At 40.2% G+C, this 24374-nt stretch overlaps 3 protein-coding genes across 3 annotated transcripts; 1 reads left to right on the forward strand and 2 right to left on the reverse strand.

Moving 5' to 3' along the window:
- Positions 1-1247: 1247 nt before the first annotated feature.
- epd (ependymin) lies at positions 1248-3283 on the reverse strand. Its single transcript, XM_034607091.1, has 6 exons — positions 3096-3283; positions 2388-2419; positions 2128-2265; positions 1851-2037; positions 1681-1759; positions 1248-1546 (listed from the first exon to the last, which is right to left on the reverse strand). Exons 1-6 carry the CDS (start codon positions 3169-3171, stop codon positions 1420-1422), a joined length of 639 nt encoding a protein of 212 aa, XP_034462982.1. The 5' UTR covers positions 3172-3283; the 3' UTR covers positions 1248-1419.
- A 5699-nt stretch (positions 3284-8982) lies between these two features.
- On the forward strand, positions 8983-11937 carry LOC117774845. Its single transcript, XM_034607504.1, has 5 exons — positions 8983-9021; positions 10015-10170; positions 10273-10374; positions 10925-11107; positions 11214-11937. The coding sequence occupies exons 1-5, from the start codon at positions 8983-8985 to the stop codon at positions 11403-11405; spliced, it is 672 nt and encodes a 223-aa protein (XP_034463395.1). The 3' UTR covers positions 11406-11937.
- myo1ca (myosin Ic, paralog a) lies at positions 11731-24056 on the reverse strand. The gene is made up of 32 exons (XM_034605938.1): positions 23715-24056; positions 20791-20949; positions 20582-20697; positions 19830-20028; positions 19539-19619; positions 19262-19441; positions 18945-19043; positions 18164-18277; positions 18019-18090; positions 17799-17918; positions 17626-17708; positions 17416-17521; positions 17230-17310; positions 17043-17134; positions 16820-16914; positions 16662-16708; positions 16488-16568; positions 16263-16368; positions 15479-15596; positions 15281-15394; positions 15083-15159; positions 14592-14660; positions 14052-14136; positions 13782-13941; positions 13591-13674; positions 13411-13504; positions 13247-13302; positions 13025-13160; positions 12695-12765; positions 12519-12616; positions 12308-12407; positions 11731-12177 (listed from the first exon to the last, which is right to left on the reverse strand). The coding sequence occupies exons 1-32, from the start codon at positions 23730-23732 to the stop codon at positions 12151-12153; spliced, it is 3138 nt and encodes a 1045-aa protein (XP_034461829.1). The 5' UTR covers positions 23733-24056; the 3' UTR covers positions 11731-12150.
- Positions 24057-24374: the final 318 nt, after the last annotated feature.

The raw sequence follows: 24374 nt of genomic DNA on the forward strand, positions 1-24374 counted from the left end.
ATTCTTATCAAAAGAAATCATCCACGTCTGAAATTCATATTTAAATCTCAGAGGGAACTGTACATAAAACAAAAATGTAGTAATGTGTTGCAGGAACAGTTATAGAACAAAAATGTGTGAATTCCAAAGATGATAAAAGCGGTGTTTTTATAAATGTATAGTGATTTTACATTTTTGCGTTGATCAGAACCTAAAAAGTCTTTATCCTAAATACATGGTGTCCCCATTCAGCCCAAGTCATTCAAATAAATTCACAACAAAACAGCAACAACAAAATATGTTTGTCTTTTTGAAAGATGTAATGTTTACCTCATATTTATTCAACTTTTACCCAGCAACTACTTCTGATTCAACAAAGCATAATGTATATGCGTTCATTAGAATAGATAAATATTATTTCCTAGAATTAGCATGATGTGGTCGCATTAAGAGAAGGGCTTCCCTCGTTTTAAAAACCTCCCCTCCTTAATTCCCCGTCATACAATATGTAAAATTTCCCTTGTGACAGGCAGAACTTACTCTATTTTCTGTCTGATTCATTTGTGGTTTCAGCATTTCCTTCCCCTTCCGAGAGTTGGAACAGCATCTATTGCTTATGGTAAATGAACTATCATTGTATGTAAATAGGGTCAGAAAAATATTCACGCCTGTAGATAATATTGATTGTTTGGCAGGTGTAAACGATTGTTGTAAAAGTTATATGGTGCAGGAGTTCACATTAAGTCATAATCATGAATATATAAAACTAGTTTTGATAATAATATTAGCATTGTATAGCTTTCAAAGTAAGAAATTATACATTTTAATGCCTTCACGGTCAGTTGTTGCAGTTTGTTATTTTTTTATTTATTAATGTTGCATAGTTCTCTTCTTTGGAAGTGTCAGAGTTATATTATTCTTACAAAGATAGACAGGCCTCCAGACCTGAAAACTCCATTTATTATTAAAACTCTGTGTTAATACTATCTATAACACTATTAATACTAATAACACCAATACTGGTATTATTATGGGCAATATTCACACTAAGACGGATCCAAACATGTTGATTTTTAGAAAATCAAGTTTCATTACAATAGCTTTACTTGACAGGTCACAATGCAAAAGCTGTAAAAGGTTTTGCCTCTTGAACTTTCCATGTACCTCTTGCTGCAACATGTCCTTGGTCAAAAGTTGTACCCTGTGAGGCCAAAATGAAACTCTTTACAATGAAATAATCTTGGGAGAAAGAACTCACTCTTTACACATTTGACAGCTTTGACATTTTATTGTTCCATTAATCATATCGGACAGGTTTTGTAAGCAGGACCAACTTGAAAAGCGACCAACTGTTAGTGATTATGACTACATCTATAATCCATGTTATATCTCGTGTCCCCCTCATTACATCAAAATGTAATTCTGCTGGTGAAGCCTCATCTACATGAACTCATTGAGGAAGCTGTTCACTGTCCCTTCAGGCGTCTCCTCCAAAGGCAGTCCCTGGCAAAAGGAAGGCACCAGGAGGAGATCAGGATCCTTGATCTCGTTTTCAACGTCCAAAAGGCTGCGAGAAAGTGATATGAACATTACATGGAGATCTAAAGCATTATAACTTCTGCAGCCAGTAGATATGAGAAAATATCATAAACATGCTTGGAGTGTTGATTGCCATTTTAAAAAATAGAAGAAGAAACCAACCTGAACATGAATGATGTCTCGTCCAAGTACATTGAGAACACAGGCAAACATCCCATGGTTACAGACATGGAGTAGAAGCCTGAAAAAGAGAAAGATAGAAACAACGATGAATGACACACACTTTACAGTGTCACAAGAAGAGTCCCATTATTCGACAGCATCTGTCCCACCCTTCATGTCTGGCATTGATCCCATCCACGCGTTGATCTTTAATCCCTCTCCTTCAATGGATGGATTCCCGCTGTTTATCGTAGCCAGAAACTTGGCGTCATCAGGAATTTGTAGAGGATGGATGGTGCATTGCAGCGTCTTTTTCTCACAGGTCTGGTTTTTGCTGTCGATCTCATAGAATATTCCCTGCCAGACGTAGACATAGATTCAAAGATCAGGGTGCAAAACCAGTTCTCAAGTGAGTTGTGGCATTTATTCAAGTGAGAAAACCGTTACCTCTTCAAAGAACATCAGCAGATCCAAACTCAGTGAGGTGTTTGCGAAGTAGCTCTCGTTTGATCTGAACCGCAGTTTCTTGCCCATCGAGTCGTAGGTGATGGCCCCATATGCCCTCATTTCACCCTTCATTTTCATCTGGTGTCATTCAACAACAAACAGTTTATTCAGAGAGAAAAGAGTGGTGGTTTGATTCTACATTTTCAGTTCTTGTCCTGGTTCTGTAAAAAGTGTTCAAAAAATCATTAAAAAAAACTCACCACAGACATGAATCCTGTCATGTTAGGTGAATCTGAAAAGACAGCAGTTGGTTAGAGGCAGGGCCGCTAGTAGCCATTTGGGTGTTATATTGTTTTAGATCAAATAAAACAACACATATTTGTACAAAGATTTGTTTGTATAAATATTTGTAAGAAAAACAGAACTGTTCAATTAGTCACACACACACACACGTATTTTAAAGAACAACCTTCTTCAATAAAATAAACCAAAGAATTTTATCCCTGTTATACTATTGTTCAAAGTAGATAAATATAAAACAGAACAATACAATTAGTCACACAAAACAGAGGAATAGTTACAAAACTGTACAAACTCTGCAGAAGACAGTATATATTGCACAACTGAACAGGCATCAGTTGCAGGGAGCTCTACAGAAGCACACGTCTGCATTTCATTCAGCCAGAGCGTGCACAGCCAGGCCAAAGTACCACCGAGCCAGGGGGTGAAGCACCCAGCCCGCCTGCACAGCTCTCCAGGCCCGGCCAGAGTGCATGGAGCCACAGGCAGTGTCGGTTGCAAAGCAACATCTAAGCAGCATTGTGTACTCTTGACACATTCTTAAGCTGAAAAAACAGTTTTCTATTAACTCAAATAGGAAATCTGTGATCTAGAAAGCTACTTGACACGGACAACTCAACATTAATTAACAATAAAGGAACCAAAATGACAGAACCACAAATTCTTACGACAAGGCTGATGGTGATCTGCATGCGTGGTGGCAGTCAAGCATATGAGGACGACGAACGTGACAGCTGCATACATTTTCCTGGTCCAGAGGGAGTCACAAAACAATATCTGAGATGTCAAAATACAACCGTAAGTGCATCTGGCTTCCAGTTGAATCTATCACTGCTTTTATAGGGCTGCAGGCCGGTGCAGTGGTGACTGAATCCTGGACTTCAAACATCAAGCTGTCCAAACATATTAGACCATGGCCCAGCAGGAGGTGACACAGCAAAATGGTTTCTCTTGTGCTATCATGGCTTTTGTGATTGTGCAGCTGTCCTCAGATGTTTTCGTGCAATGTTTGGCTGCGGCTGCCCCACACTGTCAAAAAAGCCCCTTTCACAGTAAAGAGGAGGTCAAGTGGGAACAATCATGGAGGATGATCAAAGGTCATGTGAGGGAAGCATGTCTCGGTATGTTTACGTCTATATGACAATTTATTTGGCTGTATTTATCTGTTGAGCTTCCCACTGAGGATCCCCATACGATGATTGACGGTGTAAAGTTGTGTGGACTTACAGCTACGTTGGGAGATAGTTTGGCCAGATATTGATGAGGTCGATGTTAGAGGTCAAAAAACGCTCTTTGAATGCTGACTCAGGACAATCAGATTTCAGCTGCATGAAGCCAGTGCCCCCTGGCCCTGGCACCCCAGGTTTGTATTTTTGTTTGTAAGCAAGATTATGCAACTGGATGGATTACCATGAAACTTAAGTGTGTCGTTGAAAATCACATAAAATTTTAATACAAATCCAGGAATTCTTTAACATTGTGGGATAATTAGTCAAAACCCATTGACCTTGATTCGATGTGTTTTCTATTAAAAGCAGCCGCAAGCTTTAGGGAGGGGAGCTACCAGCTTTTGCACAACTTGTGATCTAATTTGCAATAAATCTTCTTTAAATCAGCATTTTCATGTGTTTGAACTGTCTAAATGCAAGGTTCCATAGTTTTTCAACTTTTGGTCATTTCCCTCAACAGGAATGTTATACTTCTTACATATCTCTTTGAGACAAAAGAAAATCCATTACAATGCAGTTTCTTTTCGAGTCTTTTACCATCTGTCAACTGACTCTATAAAGTACTTTTATTTGGCACATGAAGAACTTACCATAGAGCCCATAAGTAAATGAATATGGGGGAAAAAAGAAAGAAAGAAAGAAAGCTTTAACTTCCCCACTCGTGGTCAGTCTTGGTTCCCTTGAACTCTCTTACCCTGTCTTTTAAAAAAGGGATCCAAACTAAACAGAAAACCTTGGTTGTTTATATCAGGTCAACTGCCCGAGCCAGGTCAGAAATGTATTGTTGTCACAATGACACTGTGCAGCTGCCTTTTTGTTCTTCTGCACATCAAGACGTCCCTCTTGTGTCTGTGCTTTCCTAAAAACATCTATCTATCTATCTATCTATCTATCTATCTATCTATCTATCTATCTATCTATCTATCTTTCTATGTGTTACAGTATGTTACAGTATATGTAAAGTATACTGTATGTATACTGTGTGTGTGTGTGTGTGTGTGTGTGTGTGTGTGTGTGTGTGTGTGTGTGTGTGTGTGTGTGTGCGCGTGCATGACTCACATGATAGTTCATTTACCATAAGCAATAGATGCTGTTCCAAGGGGAAGGAAATGCTGAAACCACAAATGAATCAGACAGAAAATAGAGTAAGTTCTGCCTGTCACAAGGGGAATTTTACATATTGTATGACGGGGAATTAAGGAGGGGAGGTTTTTAAAACGAGGGAAGCCCTTCTCTTAATGCGACCACATCATGCTAATTCTGAGAGAGCTCAGCATTTTCTATTTCTGAGAGGAAGTCCAACTTGTTTGTGAACCGTGGCTCACCCACTGACCTGCAGTTTAATATCTTATATGACCTTTTTCTTTCTTCAAAGAAACCAATCTTAATTTTTGGTTTGTGAGTGAAGTTATTCAGATGTGATTTCTATTGTAAAATGTATTCTTGTTGTCTTTTCAGGAGTCAGAACAAACATTGTAAATTGGTGAGCCCCAGTCAATTGAACGATGTTTGGACATCGTCAAAAGCAGAGTGCAACCTAGAGAGGATCTGGTTTGCAGCGACATAAGATGGTATCAATGGCAGGAAAATGGTGGACAGCTTTACCAACCATGCCAGAAAATACAGTTTGAATAAGGAAATTATTAAATAAACAATTCCCCTTATCCTGACGATTCTCACTTTTTAAATTCTCATAAACAATGATCCTTTCCATACCTCCCTTAGAAAAAGGCCAACAGCCGATCCTACCATGTTAAAGAACGAGATAAATGATTCATGGATCCGCCCGTTTTCTGGATCCGCTCCAAAATGTAACGGGCTCTACCTCCACAAACTCTCAGAGTAATCGGTTTAATTTACTTTTGAGTGATCCTGCTGACAGACAGACAAACAGCAATGAAAACATATAACCTCCTTGGTGGGGCTAATAACAACATCACAGTAAAACAATAAAGACTCGATAACTGCAGTTAAATAATCACTGACAAATTCAGAAGCCGAACAAGATAAAAAACACTTGCTCTACCTCGTAACCTTATGTTGTCCTGTAAAGTCAGACACGTCTTGGCCTCACTGCCATATTGTCAGACCTGCAGCCCAACCTGTCTCCCATTCAACATCTTAACAGCCCAGAGAGAATCTTGTGTTAGTTTTCTGAAATTTCTTAAAAATCGAATTATAATAAATACTTAAACGATTCAAGAAAAGAAATCAGATTTGGAGTATTCATTTATAACCTATGTCCACTTGCTCTGACAAGTTTAAATACAAACACTGTAAATATACATAATACTTTACATTTTATTCATTGACTCTTGATCAAATTCAATAGGCCTACAACCATATACAACATTGTGAACACTGTAGGGGAAAGTGACATGTTATGTGGGTTAATTGAATTCAGTTGGTGATAAATGTCTTTCAGGTTATCTCTAAGTAATAAACTGTAAATCAGAGACTGGTTGACAGACAAATGAGCTTTGAACCTTCATGAACAGTTACAGTGGCCACCTATGGCCTGAGTGCATAGTTACAGCACAGACTCTGCGGCTGTCAGGCAAAACGAAACATCACCGCTATGCCAAAGTGAAACTGGCCCACCACAAAGAGGTAGGTTGAAACCACCGGTGGTTAGTGTTACTAGTGCAGAGGAATTTTCAAGGATTTTATCAAAAGTTTTGATAACTTGGCTCCTCTCAGATTTCATAAAATGATGTCACCCTTTGCCCTGTCACTCCGTCCAAGTCTCACGCATTGTTTTCTTGAAGTCACTATGAGATATGTGTATTTAGTCAAACCTGGGAAATTCAAAGAAATGACATCACCCTATAAATTTGCACCCTGATCTTTGTATAAGTCATGTTGTTTTTCTCTTGTTGTGTCTTAAATTAACCTTTTTTTATTGCCAAAAAGGGACTGAGACAAATGTACTATGATTGATTAACCTGCTCTTTTTAAATTTCACTGTTCTCCAAATGTGTCATTCTATAAAATGTTGCTTGTATGGTAAAGGTTTAGTTTTATTCTGGACAGCATTTCATAGCTGCTGTGATGATAAATAAATATTTATAGGCCTATTTAAAATTATTGCATGATGGATTGCGCAGTATTGAAGTGTTTGGCAGCAGGAAGGTCCTGGGTCTTTCTGAAAAATTTGCATGTTCTCCCTTTGTCTGTGTGAGTTTTCTTGGCTTCCTCCCACAGTCCAGAGACATGCAGCTGACTGTTAGTGTGAATGGTTATTTGTCTCTGGCCCTGTGACAGGCCGATGACCCGTCCAGGGTGGGTGTACCCACCTGGTCGCCCACCCAATGCCAGCAACCCTTAAAGGATGAGCGGTATAGCTAATGGATGGATGGGTATTGTTCTTCTCTATGTTCCATTCAGTTCCTTTGGTTTCTTTCATCGTTCTATGTACACCTTTATTCTGAGAGTGTGAGCTGGCACATCTGATCCCATCAGGTTATTTTTTTGAGTGCAGACCTAAAAGGCCCCAGTTGACAATCATCAAGCCACACATAATAGTGATGGATAAATATGACGTCTAAATGTTTGTAACAGAGTGAAGTAAAAGACCAGATCATGCAACAATGTTGCAAAACTGCCACCAGACAAATTGACAAAACTTTACTGGCACTGTACATAAATATATTTCAAACTAAATGTCTTCTAAGTTCAAAAATCCATTCATTAAAGCCTCTTACTAGTTCAGTATTTGGTTTGATTTTCAACAAGACTACAGAATATCAACCAGTTATAATTCCATAGAAAGTTAGTTGACTTTCCATTTGGGTCTCATTGGATTCATCTTTGGTTGGGATTGTACTTCCATATAATTACCAACCCTGTCATTATTGTGCAGTTTTCTACAAAACAGAGCTGTTCACTCAGAACATGGGAAACAATAAATATATACATCTTTAAAATAAGAATAATATTCAGCACCTGATTAACAACAAACATGATTTAAAGCCTCGGCCTACGAATGAGAGAATGAAGACAACATGGAGAATGAGGTTTGTGATTTAATAATTTTGACTTTTCATGCAGTATTAATAAAGAAATGGCATCACCATCTTCAAGCAGAGCTTCACACTAGGCAGCAAATAAAACAAATTAAAAAGTCAAAACATCAGAAATGATTCCCACTGGATTCATACACAAGAACTAGAAATATTCAGACCAGGGGTTATTGGACTCAAATAAAAGTGTCTTCAGTTTTAGGCTTTAAAAATGAAGGTTTGCTGAGGCAAAGATTTGGTGGAAAAAAATGAATTTAACACAGTAAAATATGGTCGAATAGAAAACGTAATTAAAAGAAATGCAAATCTTTAAAAGGCACTATCCTAAATTGTGGAAATTACCCTGAGCGCATTATTATTAACAGGAAAATCCGCTTGTTTTGTCAACAATTTTTTGTATTCATCTACAGCACATCCATATTTAATTATTTATAGTAAAAACGTTTTTGTCCGTGACAATGACGGGGGGGCCTATTTTTCTCTATCTTGGTTTTGGGAGATTCATTACTCAACTGCATCATGAGACTCCTGAAATATTCCCTGAAGATGCAGTGGTTCACACTTAAATTCACTTCCTCTGGAAAATAAAGAAGTTTCAGATTTTAGTAGTTTTACCAGCTTACCACTTTCACTGTGACAATTACATGAGTAAGCAATGAAACTCACTACTGTGCATTAACAACACAGGGAATAAATGACTAACATTGTATCATGCTTTTATTTAACAGAGACAGAGCACATTAATATACATTGCTGTAAATGTAATAGTGTCGCCCTTAGAGAGAACATATAACTAAACAGGATGCACCGGTACAATATAACCAGTAATTAATTAAAAAAAGCAACTTATAGTTTACGCTGAAGAAGATAAACGTTCCCATTGCTTTCTTACTACCTCTACTACTAATAATAATCATCATCATCGTCATCTTTATTTGAAGAAAACCAACATCTGCCTCATCTGACTGCGGTCTCATCTGTGTGCCATTAAATGGTCTAGTAATATTGAATACACATGCTACTATACTATATTCAACACACGGCAAAAACAAAAAGTAGAAGTAGATTTACTGTAGCGTGACTGAGATCCGCTAAAGACAGTAAAACCCAGCACTTTTCTTACAACTTCCTCACTCCTTCCTGAACCACAGTGACAAGATACAGAGAGAGAGAGAGAGAGAGAGAGAGAGAGAGAGAGAGAGAGAGAGAGAGAGAGAGAAAGGAAAGAAAAAAAAACTCCAGATGTCATAAAACGAAAGAAAGATCACACATATATACTGTTATTGAGCTTCACTTAAGCATGAATGTTTCCTTCTCTGACTGCTGTTCACTACTCCTCCAAGGTAAGCCCATCTGGAAAGTAGAGACATGAGTTTGGTGATTTGATTATTTATGCTACATATCATTTGTCTTCCTTATGGGGACAAAAGGCCATGTTTTACTGTTAGATTAAGATTAGGGTAAAGTTAGGGTTGGGCATGTAGTAGCTATGGAGTCAATGTAATGTTCTTGAGAAATGACTGTGTATGTAGGTGAGTGTGCGCATGTCTATCTATAGTTATGAGCGGCAATTTTGTTCAATACCAAACTTGAGAGGACACTTTGACGTTGTGAGGTCCTCACAAAGTCCAAGGGCTGTTTGAGGGTTAAGACATAGTTTTTAGGGTTAGGGTTAGAATTAGTTAGGGTAAGGCATTTTAAGGTTAAGGTAAGGGACTAGGGAATTCATTATGCCAATAAGTGTCCTGACATCTACAGAAAGACAAGAGAGTGTGTAAATTTGGAATATTATGTAAAAAAAACACAGTTAGACTGTTAATGGCAGTGCATATAGCTGGAATTAGTTGTGCTGCAATGCTTCATGATGTCTAGAATTCAAAATGAGTTCAGCTCCAACAACAGTTTGTTTTGTGTGTAAGTGAGTGAGATTTTGTGGTCAATAAGCGGGTGAGATGATAACAGAGCACTGTCATGTCTTCGCTGCGTGAGAAACATGTTGATTCATCAAGAAGACTGTGCTGCACGAAAGTGGAAAGTGCTTCCTTCCACATTGAAACTATTTCGAGGAAACGGTTTCTATAAATGTACAACCATACTAACTGTAGTGTCACAAAATGACAGAAGAAATGTATACAGGGATGCTATCTGTCGAGGTGCTGAAGCACGTGGGTTGGATGTTCTTCCAGAAATGTTTAAGATATTCATTAAGTTCCTCTCAGATAATATTGACTGTCAAGTTCCCACAAAGAGAACCAGGATATTAACCCAGAGCGCTGCAGCTTGTGTTGGAAGTGACACGGCAGGTCATTTATTCTAATAGCATGTGTTTGTTTCAGATGACTGTTTGGAAGCAGGCTCTCATCCTTCTTTGCTGCGCACTGAGCTTCGTGGACTCTGCTCCGTCCCCAGTCCCCCAGAGAAATAAATACAACAACTCTTTTCGTCTCACGAGGTCTGCCCGATCCCGGGTCCAGCAACTGCTGAAGAAATATGTGAGTACTGGAAAAAAAAAACACTGGCCACCTCATTCCTGGCCAAATTTGGACACATCCAGCATTAACATTCTCTCATTACAACTCTGTTTACTTTAATAGAAGGAGGAGCAGTTGGGAAATAAGCATTTTGAGGACAGAAGCCGACAGTTAAAGGACCTGCCGCTGATTTCTACAGATTTCTACAGCTGGATGAAGCTGACGGTTAGTATCTGCCTGTGTTCCAAAACAGTTCCATAGAAAATCTATAGTAGTAACTGATGATTATTCTGCAAAACCAGAGTTGAATCTAGGATTTATGTAAGTCAGGGGCCACAATTTAATGTCCAACATCCATGCACAATTCCTGATTCACATTTAAGTCATTCCTTGTTGACTGTTAGCTCTATAGCTTTGAGCTAAGCCCTTGCTTGTTCAAGCACATTGTGTTCTTCCAAAAAACATAGAAATGAAATGCTACACAGAACAGGAGGCACTGCAGGGGCCAATCAGATTTCAGCCGGGGTCCCCCCGTCCCCGCCCCTGTACCAAACAAAGTCTCTCAACGTTTCTACACATTTTCTTACATTATTTCCCCAATATGATGAGAGAACAAAACCAAAACCTGATGACAATGTCAGAATGTCTGCCCTTGCAGAAGGTGAAACCTCAAGTGGAATTCCCCTTTTTAAAAATACCAAACATTTAGAAGGTGCTTGTGCAACATTTTGATTATGCAACCATCTGATGTTGTGAGGTTTTGTTGTGTGTGCAGGACTGGGAACGGCTGCATGCTGCTCTCTGGGACATGCAGGCCTACTGGAATAAGCTGGACTGGAAGAGAAAACAGCTGGAGAAGGAGGAGAACGAGAACATGGCGGTGCGCACCACTTTACCTCAGAGCATCAGGCACATTCAGCTGGATCTGAGGGACCTGATGAGCCAAGTCACCAGTCAGGTATCCACAGTCTCAAATCTGCAAACATATTGTCCCCTTTTTAAGACTTGGGAGGAAGTGACACCAAGACTAGTCCGATAAAAAATTGTTTTCCTTTCTTCGCCAGATGAGCTACATGAAGAGCTCTTGGATGAGGCCGGCATCTCTTTTGGCACAAAGACCCTTGAGCCCAGAGATCAGCTCCAAAACAGTCTGGGACCGCCGAGTGGAGGGTTACATCATTCTGAGGGATCTCGACCTTTACCTCACCAAGCTGGCAAGAGATTTCCTCCTGCTGGCGTCCAAAACAAATGTATGACTCAATACTGAAAAGCACCGTCACGCTGACAACACACGTGCTGCAGACAGACAGACAAAAAATTAGCTGAACCGACAATTAGCACCAAACAGAAAAAAGACAAAAACAGCTGTGATAACTTTAATAGAGCTTTAGTGATGTGGTCAAAACTTTACATGGAGCTCTATTTTAAGCAAATCTGATATTTTTTTTACACATATTCTAATATTTAAGGACTTTCTTGGGTATTTCCCAAAGTTTCTCTCTCAACTCCCACTGTAAGTGAGCAATAAGCTCACATTACTGAGAGAACACTGTTATTCCCCTTCAAGCTACCAGACTTTTCAAAGATATTTTTTATTATTTATTGACATATTTATTGAATACTATTTATTTCAAAGTGGTTTGTTTTATTACTATTACAGGACAGAGATACAATGTTTTACATAAGACTTTTTTGTATTTGATGATACATATATTTGTGTATGACTGACAATAAAGAGACAAAGCATATGGAACTGTGATGACTTCATGTTATGATTGTCTAATTGGAAAAAAAGCTCATTGCAACATCACAAGACATTCTTGTAATAAAAATGCTGTATATTGATCACTAGAGGATCTTATTTATGTCGAGGATGTTGTGTATGCACGCAGTGTCATCCTGTTGGCTGCACACTAACAAATAACAACGACGACTTCTGAGCGGCAATCCTCCGTTTAGCTGAAAGGATTATTGTTTGCCTGGCAGCTGTTTTCGGTTTCTTCATGTGCTGTTTGTGCGAGGGACAGTCTGCAGAGTGAAATCAGATTGAACACAGTCAGCTGGCCGAAATGTTTTTTAATGTCAAAACAGTCTCCCTCCATCCCTCCCTCCCTCCCTCGAGGCTTCCCACATGACATGAGAACAGCCACTGACTCACCACTAGCAGATGTCCTCGCTTGCCTTTGGCCACCTTCATCTCCGAGCCCCTGACAAAATCAATGATTCCCTCTCTGCCACGAGCCACAACAAACCTGATGCTGCACGCCACACGGAGGTAACAAATAAAGACAGGATGAGAATATAAGTGTTGGACCAGCAACAACTAATGGATTTCTGGTAGCTCAGAGGAGCAGGCAGACAGGACTCACCTGCCCGGGTTGATGTTGACATAGTCCATCTTGTCGGCCATCGTGGCTACTTTGGTCACCAGCTCGATCACATTGTTGCACTGCAGCACAACGTCTCCCTGAGGCACACAGAGCAGGATTAAAAGTGGCTGTGTGGTTGTATGTTTAACAGTCACGACTGCTGTGTCCTACTGTACCTTCTGCTTATTGTCCGCAGTGGGCATGTGCACAACAAACATCCCGTCGCTGAGAGAGCTCAAAGAGATACCTGTTAAAAGAGAAAACCTGGTTTAAACTTACTGAGCTACAGAACACAATCACAATGAATTAATCTCAATTAACTGGTTCAAAATCACACAATGTTATTATGTCCTCATCTACAAATATAACATGTTAAAACTCGTCCCAAGGAAAATAAGAAAGAACACATGTAATAAAAGCTTGAGTTCAACAGAGATCATGGATCAAGGATATTTCTCAACAACATAACTGCCCCCCCCCCTTCCCCAGTCAGGGTGGGTTTCCACCTCTCAGAGCTGTGTAGTCAATCCTCTGTTTGATCTTGGTCCTGTCCACCAGCACAGCGAAGGTGTTAGTGAGGAGCAGCTGGCGAGGCCGAGGCTTGAAACCCCTCCTATCGTATTTTACGACTGACGCACCGTACTGAGGAGCACAAGGATGCACATTATTGCTAGGCAGCAAATTATTATCATCATCATCATCATTATTTTCAAAATGTTAAGTCCCACCTGCACTTTGTCATTTCCAAGAGTCTGGATGACTTTGAGATTGATTTGCTCACGTTCTATACAAAGCAATGGGAAAGCCTCTGTTAATGTTGCATGTTTCTGGTATGTCTGATGTATGGTGTTTAGTACGTGCGTAGACAATGAAAGTATTTATGAACATGTACCAAGCCTGGAGTCCAAAAACAGCCGGCCAACACTCTGAGGGTAGCCGTCTTTCTGATCTTTGAAAATCTCACTGGCTACAACTTTCTGCACCAGCTACAGGAAAGAAAAAAACACAAAGCTGAATAATAATCTATTACTTTATCATTTAGAAAGTTTTGTGCCTTTGGTCAACAATGTACCTGTTTCTTCCATTCAGGCTGGACCCTCCTGCAGTACTTCATGACCATGTTTCTCATGTTCAGTATCCGCAGGTACTCAGAGGCCTGCACCATGGGATTGGCAATACAGGATTTGCATTAATAACTCTTTTATGGGCACAATATGATGTCACTCAGCAGAATTATGCTCTGTGTGTGAGGGAGTTTTTTACCTCAACGAGTAAGGATGGGGGTGTCGGCCAGCTTTTGTCCAAGACGCTCTTGGGCAGGTTTTTCCGTAGGTTCTTCAGGAAGGAGCAGCGCACATGATCCAGGAAATACTCATTCTCAGGGCAGTATTCCTCATGACGGTAAATGAAGCCTTTTATAAACCTAGTGTAAAAAAAAAGGCAGATACCAAGAAGGGAAGTAACGACACATGCAAAATACAGATTTAAAAATACTTAAAAAAAAAAAAATGCAACAAAGTATCAGTCAAGCACCTGCGGATTAACTCAGCAGCCTGTCGACGCCTCTTAGCCCTCCTGCGTGCTTTCATTCCTCGCCACCCAGACTGGATCACTATCACTACATATACACATACATGCACATATTAACACCAAGACAACTTTTATACTCAGCCAGAGTGAACATCCCATGGTTAGTATAGCACAGTTTACTAAAACAGAAAGCTGAGGCCAATACAGACATATTAAATATCTACATGGAATTTAAAAAAAACACAAGCATGTACATTCAGATAAATACGTGAGCTGGAATGTGGACCATTGCATCTTCAAATGAAGAATGGGCTCTTGAAACTTCCAAAAATAGTGCATGTACATACTTTTAACAATGAAAGAAATCCAAAAATTAGTATTTATCAAGAATAAAACTGACAAGTATTGTCTGAAAAGTAACTTAAAGTAAAGTTAGTTTGAAAGGCTAAACCAAGGGCATCAAAATTGTAAGAGCATTTAATATCCAAACATAATAACCCTGACTGAGTTCTGTGAGTAATCAACAGTGGGAGGTGCTCTGACCTGCATGCCTGATCCGTTGGTACTTGGCTCTCTCCCTGTAGCCTCTCCATGACGTCTGCAGAGTCAAGGCTGGATCAAAACAAAGAAAAGAGACTAAAGGTGGATTTATGCTTCTACATTAAGGTGTTCCAGACGTCCTGCTGTGGATGCCTCTGGCACAGCAGCTGATTCATGGTTCAGTGAAGCATGTAATCCACTGATTAAATATGTTGTGCTTTACCAGGTCATGTTGAATATGCCTTATAAATATAAAGTGATTGTGTTGAAAAAGATATATCGTTATAGAAGGGAAGAGGAGAAGGTTAATAGGAGTGGACACAATATGTTGCAGTCCAATACATCAATACCACAAACTGTAGCCTCAAGAAGGATTTCATCATCACTTCTCTGACAACCAAAACAAATGTACTTAACAATAACAATATTTAACGGAGAGTCATTATCTTCCATTTCATTTCAGTTGTTTCCAAATCTAAACCACTGTTACTTACCTATCTCTGGCTTTTTTGCTTCGAGTGCATCCTCAGTGGTGAAGAGAGTTTTTGGGAAACGGATGAAGATTTTTGATCTGCAGACAGTAGACAAAACATGTGATAAATTCCAGTGTGTGCAAGTTTTTTTACACATGTTTAATCTTTAACTGTGACATTACACGTTGCCACTGTCCTCATTCTCAAACACTACATCACCTGCCCAGTTTGTACTCTTCTGGCTTGTAGCCCAGGTGGTTGACCAGTGTGGACACACCGTCAACCAGTCTACCGTGCCAGTTGGGCCACGTCTCAGGACACAGGGGCTTATACCTGAGGGAATTTGCAGGTAATCATAATATTGGAGGGATGACCGCGGAGTAAACACAATCACTGAGGTGGTAAGTTGTTTGTCACCTTTGCAGGAAGGCTTCAAAACGACGCCGATAGGCAAAGCCAGCTCTCCTGACCCTCAGGTTTTCCATCAGGCCGAGGTACTTCACCTGGTGTCTGACCAGAACTTCATCAAACCTTCCTTCAGGGAGACATCTTATTCACTTCAAATATACACAAACTATTCTATACTGTATATTATACATTCCATTTTGTGCAGAATGTTCTAAACAATTGACTAAGACCTTTATGTCCCTCAAAAAAGAAACAGCAAGGCCTTCATTAATTTATATTTGCGACCTGGTTTTATTTCAAAATTTCCTAATTTTAAATGTCTTCTTGTTTTCTGAACGTATCTTTGATGTGAATTACTTGGATGCAGTTGCAAAACAATTTCCCTCATCTATTTCCCATAAAATGCATCAGATGTATTTACTCCCAGGCAGGCTTATATTGTGACACATCTGCAGGATTTGTTGAACTTTATTAACAGCAGCAGAAAGTGTGAAATAGTAGAATTAATCTAAATAAATTCCTTCGCGACATCTATTAAAAAGAGGAAATTAGAGAGTGTTATCGTGACTATGCTGTACTGGTAATTGTGTTAACATCTTAGATTATTACTTTATTATTCATCATGTGGGCCATTGTAGAGCAGGTCAATTTATATTTATTATTATTTATTCCTTGATCTTTATTTAGAATGTGCCTTCATTTGTTTGAACATGTTCTTTTTTGAGACCGAGACATGAAACTGATAATAACAGTAATGACAACAGTGCAACAAATTCAATGTGCAAACGTGTACCTGACTGCTTGGCATCATTAGGTTTGATACAGCGCACGTAGGATGGTTCTTTAGACCTGAGGATGTCCATAAGTTTCATCAGGCTGTTTTTAAACTGTGTGGCAGCCTAATGAATAGATACAGAAACAAAAAAAGAAACAGACTTTTCTGTAATTGTGTGTATGCAGAGAGAGAGAGAGAGCGAGAGCGAGAGAGAGAGAGAGAGAGAGAGAGAATAATTCTCACCATCTCTGGGCGTTTCTGGTCCATCACCTCCTCTCTGCGGAAGCAGTGACTCAAAATATGGTTGTCTGACTGGCACATGACCTGAAAAGAGGCCAAACCACACAACCACATGTCAGCAGGGCAAGAGACACAGAGGTTGATACTGGTTGTGATGAGGCTTTTCTTCAGGCTCACCTCTTTCAGGTTCCTGTTCAGCGAATCATTGTTCTTTTCTACAAAACCTGAATGAGACAAACAAGAACACTGTCATTATGGAATCAGTGGGTTATTGGTGCTCTGTAATAAGTGCCGCCACTCGCAATGACACACAACTCACTTGAGTTAAAGCTTACCATTGACATTGTAGTTGACCTCACCAGCATAATGAAGCAGCCTGAACTCTTCCCTACTCATTATCCTGCGGGTTTTTCCATTTGCCAGTTTGTGACTGAAAAGCATGACCACACATGGATACATACACAGGTCTGCACACAGTATACAAATATGAAGCTGTAGTTAGGAGTCTTTGTTCTAGAGGCCTATGTCAAATAATATGAGACATAAGATAGTACTTACGTGACAAAATGGGGATGGCCGCCCAGCGTGTCCTCTAGTTTCTCTAAAAAGGAGACATCACCAGTCTCTCCAGGCCTCAGACACTCCTCATCCTGAAAGACACTCACACCGTTCAAGTACAAAGACAGATGCATTCATAGCAACATATAAAAAGACAAATGCATAAACTAGAAGTTGTCATTTCTACCAGAATGGAGATGATGCCTTTGTGCTTCTCTTCTATCAGGTCACAAATGATCTTGTTGTCAAAGTACTGCACTGTCTCCCACTGAAATTAGAGGGAAGAGCAGGTTGTAATAGCATGAAAACATAAATATCTATTAAAATGTCAAACTGATCTGTTATGAGAACCCAAACCAAAAAACAGACTTACCTCGATTCCTTCTGTCTCGTACTCCTCCTGCTCAGATCTGAGGGTGAGCTCAATAAAGAGCTGCTGGAGCTTCTCATTGCAGTAGTTGATGCAAAACTGCTCAAAGCTGTGGGGAGAAATATGAGGGCAATGAGATCAAATGCATTTATAGAGTGGGATGAGAAGCAGATTAAGCTGTGGCATAAAAAGTAAAAAGAAAACAATCCAAACCTATTGTGCAGCAGGACCTCAAAGCCATAGATATCAAGAAGTCCTATAAGTGAGGAGGGCTGACTGCTGTGGTAGATTTCATCCTACAGGATATATAAAGCAATTAATGGTACACCCATGGTGATAGACTTTATATTTCTGTCTTTGAGTTGTTATCAGAGCTGCTGCTGCACCTTTAGGGCCAGCGACTGGTTGATCTTCTCCACCAACCAAGAGAATGTCCGACCATACACAGCCTTGGCTAAGGCGTCGCGGGCAGACATTGCCTGCTCAAAATCAAGCGGGGTGACCATCTGTAATGTACAAATGTACGTACAAGACAAATTTTATTTAAAAAACAACAATAAACAGGAGACAGCAAATTATGTGGAACGAGAACATGACGACTGTCACCTCCTCTCCTTTGGCAGTGAGTTTCTTGTGAGTGAGTGCCTCTCCCAGGGCGGTACCATCAACACCGAACAGCTGGAAAACAAGAACACATCTGTCATCCGCAATGCCTTTTTTGCATCTAATATACTTGTGGGACCGTTCTGACCTTCGCAAGATTTGTTATCTCGGTCTCAGTGGTGATAAAAGTTTCTCCTTCCTCCCCTTCTCCAAACTGAGTGTTTCCAAGATTGAGAACGCCGGCGATGATGTTCAGCAATTTCTGAGGTCAGACACAGGAAAGAAAAAACATTTAACGTCAACCTCATTGACTCATTTGTCTTTTAACCCAATAGATGTCTGAGGAGTGATTGCAAGAGTCACCGAGAATATCATCAATACACAATCTGAGTAATTTTGCTGAATAACATCATACTTTAATAACAGTAAGCTGATGTAAACAATGCAGGAGTCAAAACTTTAAAAATAGGCCCTTGCAACTGTTTTTGGAGTAAGAGCTGATTTGATCAAATAAATACATATTTTTTGTAGAAAACAGTAAATGTAAAAGTGCATAATTAATAAAAACAGAATTGTTAAACAACCAAATTGTACAGAATCCTTTTGGTTTAAACTTGTAGCACTATATTTGGATTTTTGGAGTTGTCCTAGATGTTTTTATGATGATAACATATGTTATGTTTGGCCAGGGGAAAGAATATAAGATAAGAAACCATGTATATTTCCTTGACTGGAAATAATAATCAGAGTATAATACAAGTTGTTAGGGCACAGCTTGTCTTGGATTTATTCCTATGACCCTGCAGTTGGAACTATTCCACTTTAATTTGGGGAATGTGGTAAACAAGAGAACATGAGTGAAAAACAAAACAGCAGTGTTGCTCCCTGCATGAGGACAACTATCATTCATCTCCGTGGCTGTTACTCACCTGCACTTCTTCCTCAGTGAAGCCAATAACAGACAGAGCCTTCATCACAACCTTCCAACTATTCTTGTCGCTAATGGAGCTGACTCTGGGGCAGTTACCCTGAACAAGACAATCAATGTTACACCACAAGTAATGCTCTGATTGCATGGTGCTTTTTTAAAGACAACACACACACTCGCACACACGCACACACGCGCACACACACACACACACACACACACACACACACACACACACACACACACACACACACACACACACACACACACACACACACACACACACACACACACACACACACACACACACACACACACCTTGACCAGATAGTGGTAGTTCTGTGGGTTTCTTTCCAGGTCCAGCGTGTTTAGCAGCTCTTCATCCCCTCCATCCAGAAGCTGATAAAAGATGTGGAAGTTTCTCTCACCGTGGTTCTGGTGAACTACACGAGATTTCTCCAGCAAGTAGTTCAGGATGTGACCGCCCACTGGCGCCCCCTTGGAGGAATTACAGAAAAAGATGTTGTCAGTATGGTGTACGTACACATGACTTATTATACTAATAGGAAGAAAAGAGCCATGGAGGGAGTTTTACCCTAAAGTCAAACTGGACATCCATGTATTTCCCAAAGCGACTGGAGTTATCATTCCTCAGTGTTTTGGCATTGCCAAATGCCTACACAAGGCAAGCGAGCCGTGAAATTAGAGAGAGGGAAGGAAATTAATAGCAACAAAACATTAACAACATCAAACAATCAATTAAAAGTAATTCTGAGCAGTCAGATAGTAGTATACACTATATTGTGAAAGCTAAATAAGTCACTATTCACTGTGCTTTTGATGGGATCATAGCTGTTTTCAGTTTGACATGTCAAAGGTTCATCACCTCCAGAACATGGTTGGACTGCAGGAGGTGGTCACCAAGGGCAGCCATGTGATGATTGGTGGGGCAGGTGACGGCGTAGTAGAGGAGGATCTTCTTGGAGGTCTCTGTTTTACCTGCTCCGCTCTCCCCTGATATGAGGATACACTGGTCTTTCCTCTCAGTCCGCATCGCTCGATACGTGTTGTCTGACACAGCGTAGCTGAGGGAAAACAGTTCATCGCACAGTTACATTACTCTGATGGAACAATTATGCAAACACCAGCGCAATTCAGTGAACTTAATCCAACAGGAATGATGTTTGGATGACTTGAACTGTAAAGTGAGCTGTTAGTTCATGTGTGAACTGAATAAAATTACATTTCCCTAATTATTAGTGACGTTATTGTTATTATAATATCCAAATCATTCGCCAACAAATCCCAGGGACCAATAGATTTAGCAAGATACTAAAAATAAAGCAGCTTCAATGTTTTTATAAAAAGATATATTTCAATAATATTAGTTTAAATAAGGCAAAATACAATAATTGAATTGGGAGTTTGGTGTATATTCTATACAGATATTGACTGGTATGTATGAGGGTTTCCATCTGAAGGTACATGATAATCATAATATACAAGAATCATAGTATATATATAATAACATAAATACATCCTGTTTGATCACAGTGAATAGGTGTCATGATCATTATCATGGCAGCGGACAGTCGGGGAGTTTGGCTAAAAATGCCTAAGGACAATGAGGTGACTCACATGTGAGGCGATATTTCATAGAAGCTGACCCCTCTGTAGCGGTCCATCTGTGGCTTGGAGTAAATCTCCAGATCTTTGTACGGGTTCACTGACACCAGCACGGAGCCAATATATGTCTGTGCCAAAATATTAGAAGAACAGTCAATACATTCGATTATGTCTCACCACACAACCTAAGATGTTTTGGAACATATAACTGGCGTCTTTACGTAGATGAGGTTTTCCTTGAACCGTCGCCGCAGGTTCTCTATGAAGGCTGCCTCACTGTTGTAGTTTTCCAGCAAGACAAAGTCCTGCACCCCGACCCTGTCCCGCGCAGTCAGGGCACTCTCCATCACCAGGCGCACTCTTCCCTCAACATCCACCTCCTACAGGAAGACAGAAGAAGAGACACAGAAATGAAGCACCTGCTGATAGGAGTCCATCATTACACAGCCTGTGCTCAACAGTTTGTATGGGGTGTTATATTAATACTAATTATATTAATACTTATATGTATCCATGAGTTACTTCTTATTTTTTCTAAATAAAAAGGGAAACGACTTTTGTTCTTGGCAAAACCAACCCTCTCGTTGATGTAATTATACTGCTGGCAAGTAGGGGGCACAAGAGGCCTATTCCCAAGCTACCTTATGCACGTTACATTCCCCCAGCTCTGAAAGAATTAACATCTGGTGCTCAGCATTACAAAACTTGCCAAATAAAACGTAACAAGAAAGAATCTATTCATGTGATGAGACAATAAGTATTTCAATATAATGTTCAGAGTACCACAGCCCACGACTCAGGACTTACTGAAGACATTATATCAAAGTAAAAACAGTTCCACTAAGCCTCGCCAAGATTAAACAATGGAGACATTTAAGATATCCAAATGATGAACAGACACGATAGACTCATCTGTTGTGTGATAGTGAGATAGTGTATTGTGATGTATGCACGGTACACACAGCTCTATATCACCAGACGGGGTTTAACCTATGCAGCGAGGATACTGTGTGTACATGTCAAACAGAAAACAAGTCTGCAGAAAGAAATTAACAAATATTTTCCTGATGTAGATAATACATTCAGCCACATGCACAGTCATGCCCATGCACATACAAAGAGATAAGAAATGCCATGTGTCAGTACCCAATACTTACTTACAATAAATATCCAGTCCCACACAGTAATCAGTATAACACTGCACAGCAGCTGCACTGTCGTCAGTATCAAATTTTAGAAAAAGGACGACTGTTATTCTCCATACAAACATAAAAAACAAGCCGAAAGTGGAACAAAGGGGCTTGACTTCCACAGGACTTCTGTTATTCTTGAATGCAAGAACCTCTCAAGAGTCTCATTTGGCCGCTTAGCGCCAGTAAAAAGGTAATTATCTCTCAGCACGAGATGCAGGAAAATCCTTCAGCAAACAAGAGGACAACAGTGGAAGATAGCCAAGAAGTGAGAGCAAAGGAAAAAGTCAACGGACACTTCCACTATAGCCCCCCCCCTCCTCTAGGCTTCACCTCGGAGTATTGTTCTTCTCGCTCCTGCAGGTGGGCTAGTTCCTACAGATAGTAATTACACTTTACAGTCAGATTTTCCAAAGGATACAACAAAGGAATGTTCGGGTCAGGTTTGGGGCAAGTGTTCAGTGGGAACCACCAATTGTTTCTATATTGGGTTTTATCAGCTGTGCATATTTCAAACACTTCGACATAACTGACCAATCATTTACATTCATGATAAGGAAAAATACAATTATCTTTCCCTGCTTGGGGTGTGAGGAAGCAGGGAAGTTGCAGCTGTGGCCAAATACAAAACATATCATAATTCCTTGATGGTTTGTTAACTTACAATGTCATGTGCTTCATAATTTGAGATGATAAAGATGATTTTTTTTCCACTCAGTTTATCTGCAAGAAGGACTTTCTTTGGATTGCTTATCACATATTATGTCATGCAGCTTATAAAGTGGGCTTACACATTATTATGAAACTTGGGAAACACCTCCATGTGTTCAGCATACACATCATCCTTTCATGGTAGATGACAACGACCTGACCTGACTCTTGCAGACTCCTCTGATCTAATCTAATCTAATCTCTCTTTCTGTTAATCTCTGATGGTATTTACTAGTACACTGGCTGCTGTGCTGACAGTGTCAACCATGCCAATGTCTGAAACATCCAAATTTGTTCAATGATCTTGTCATGAGAAAATGTTTTTTCTGCTTAAGAAAGGCAATGCACTGCTCCACATTTGGACTTTCCACACAACAAAACACTGTTTTCTCTCACGAGTGCAAAACACAGCAAACTTTGTTTTCAGGGATCTATCCCTCACCAGTCATGTGTTCTTTTTTTTGCACCATAACAGAGAATCACTTTTAATGGTGATTTTTCAAAAGCACTTCTTTTGATTCCAGAAACCTTGAAACCCTGCTTTCGCTGGGGTTACATCACCCAAGAGGAAATCTTAAAGGATTTGAAAATAGTTATCCTCAGCTGAGATACATGGTCGTAGGGATCTAACCACAATACAATGTAATCCTTGAAGTTTTGTTGACCTGAGGTTTGCTTGTTAGAGCACTATGAGTCTTGACTAACTGACTCCCACTGTGCTTGAGTGCTTAATGTGGGATTTGACTCTGAAAACCAGGGAGCATTCAGAGAATTCTGCAAGTTTGAGGGAGCAGCTGCAGTGACAACCAGCAAGGAGACCAATCTAACAGTGGGACTTGGCTCCAGGCCCCATGACTAAGCTCTGCTGGGCCGACTCGATTCGGATTGTCTTCCTTATATGGCGTGCCCTACCGCTCCATCCCAGGGCGAGCTGCTCTGGTACCACAGCTGGCTCCCAACCACTGATGTGCCAGTAATGGATATGGTGGAAAAATACCAAGTTTATTCTCTTTGGACTGCTTGAGTTAAAGCTTACACAAAAACCAAAATACACTCTGACTCATGCACAGGAAAAAAGGGAAAAAAAAAAACTCATAGTGAGTCATTGTTCTGTTTTGCTTTTCCCTCCATGAAAGGGGCAGTAAACTGGTGACTCCGATCTTGTGCTTACATTATAAGATAAGTGTACACATTTACTAACTATGAAAACACAGCAAAGGGCATCACGGCACTCTGGGACTTACCCTGGCTTGGTACCTCATCCTGTCCTGTTGTTGCTGGGAGAAGACAGAACTGGTGGTCCCCCCGGGCTGGTGCCCCTCCTCCTTTGTCAGACAGACTCCTTAACTGTAGCTTCTCATCCACCTTTGCCCATGGGCGACCGATTTAAGGCAACGTAATTCCCCCGTCAGTCACTTTCTCTCAGCCTCTCTCTTCTCTCCGCGTCTTTCCTCCTCCTGGTCTGGCTCCCCTCTGAGGACAAAGTACACTCACTCAGGCCAAAACAGCAACAGCTCCTCCTGTTTATACCTTCAATTCATCTTCCCTTTGACAGGTCAAAATAAATGTCTGCCTCTCCACAAGTCCCACTCCTTCCCTCTCCCCTCTAAACTCCACTGCATGAAACAGGGGCAGGAACTCCACTCACACGTCACACAGCGGGACTAAAAAAAAGTCAAGGGAAAGTATGCTGTTGGATAATTAGAAAAAAACAGAAACAGAAAAACAGAGTAGAGAGGGTTTGGAAAAAAATGTTAAGAGCCCCGAACTACAAACCCGTAATCACGTAGCAGCTATATAAAAAGAGTAAAAAACAGAAATCACATGAGGAGATCTAACTACATTCTTTCTTTCCCTCCCTCCCATTTTAGTTTGCTCCCTCCCTTTTCACCCACAAGCCGAGA

This window comes from Hippoglossus hippoglossus, chromosome 14 (genome assembly GCF_009819705.1).
Source record: "Hippoglossus hippoglossus isolate fHipHip1 chromosome 14, fHipHip1.pri, whole genome shotgun sequence".
Lineage (NCBI taxonomy): Eukaryota > Metazoa > Chordata > Actinopteri > Pleuronectiformes > Pleuronectidae > Hippoglossus > Hippoglossus hippoglossus.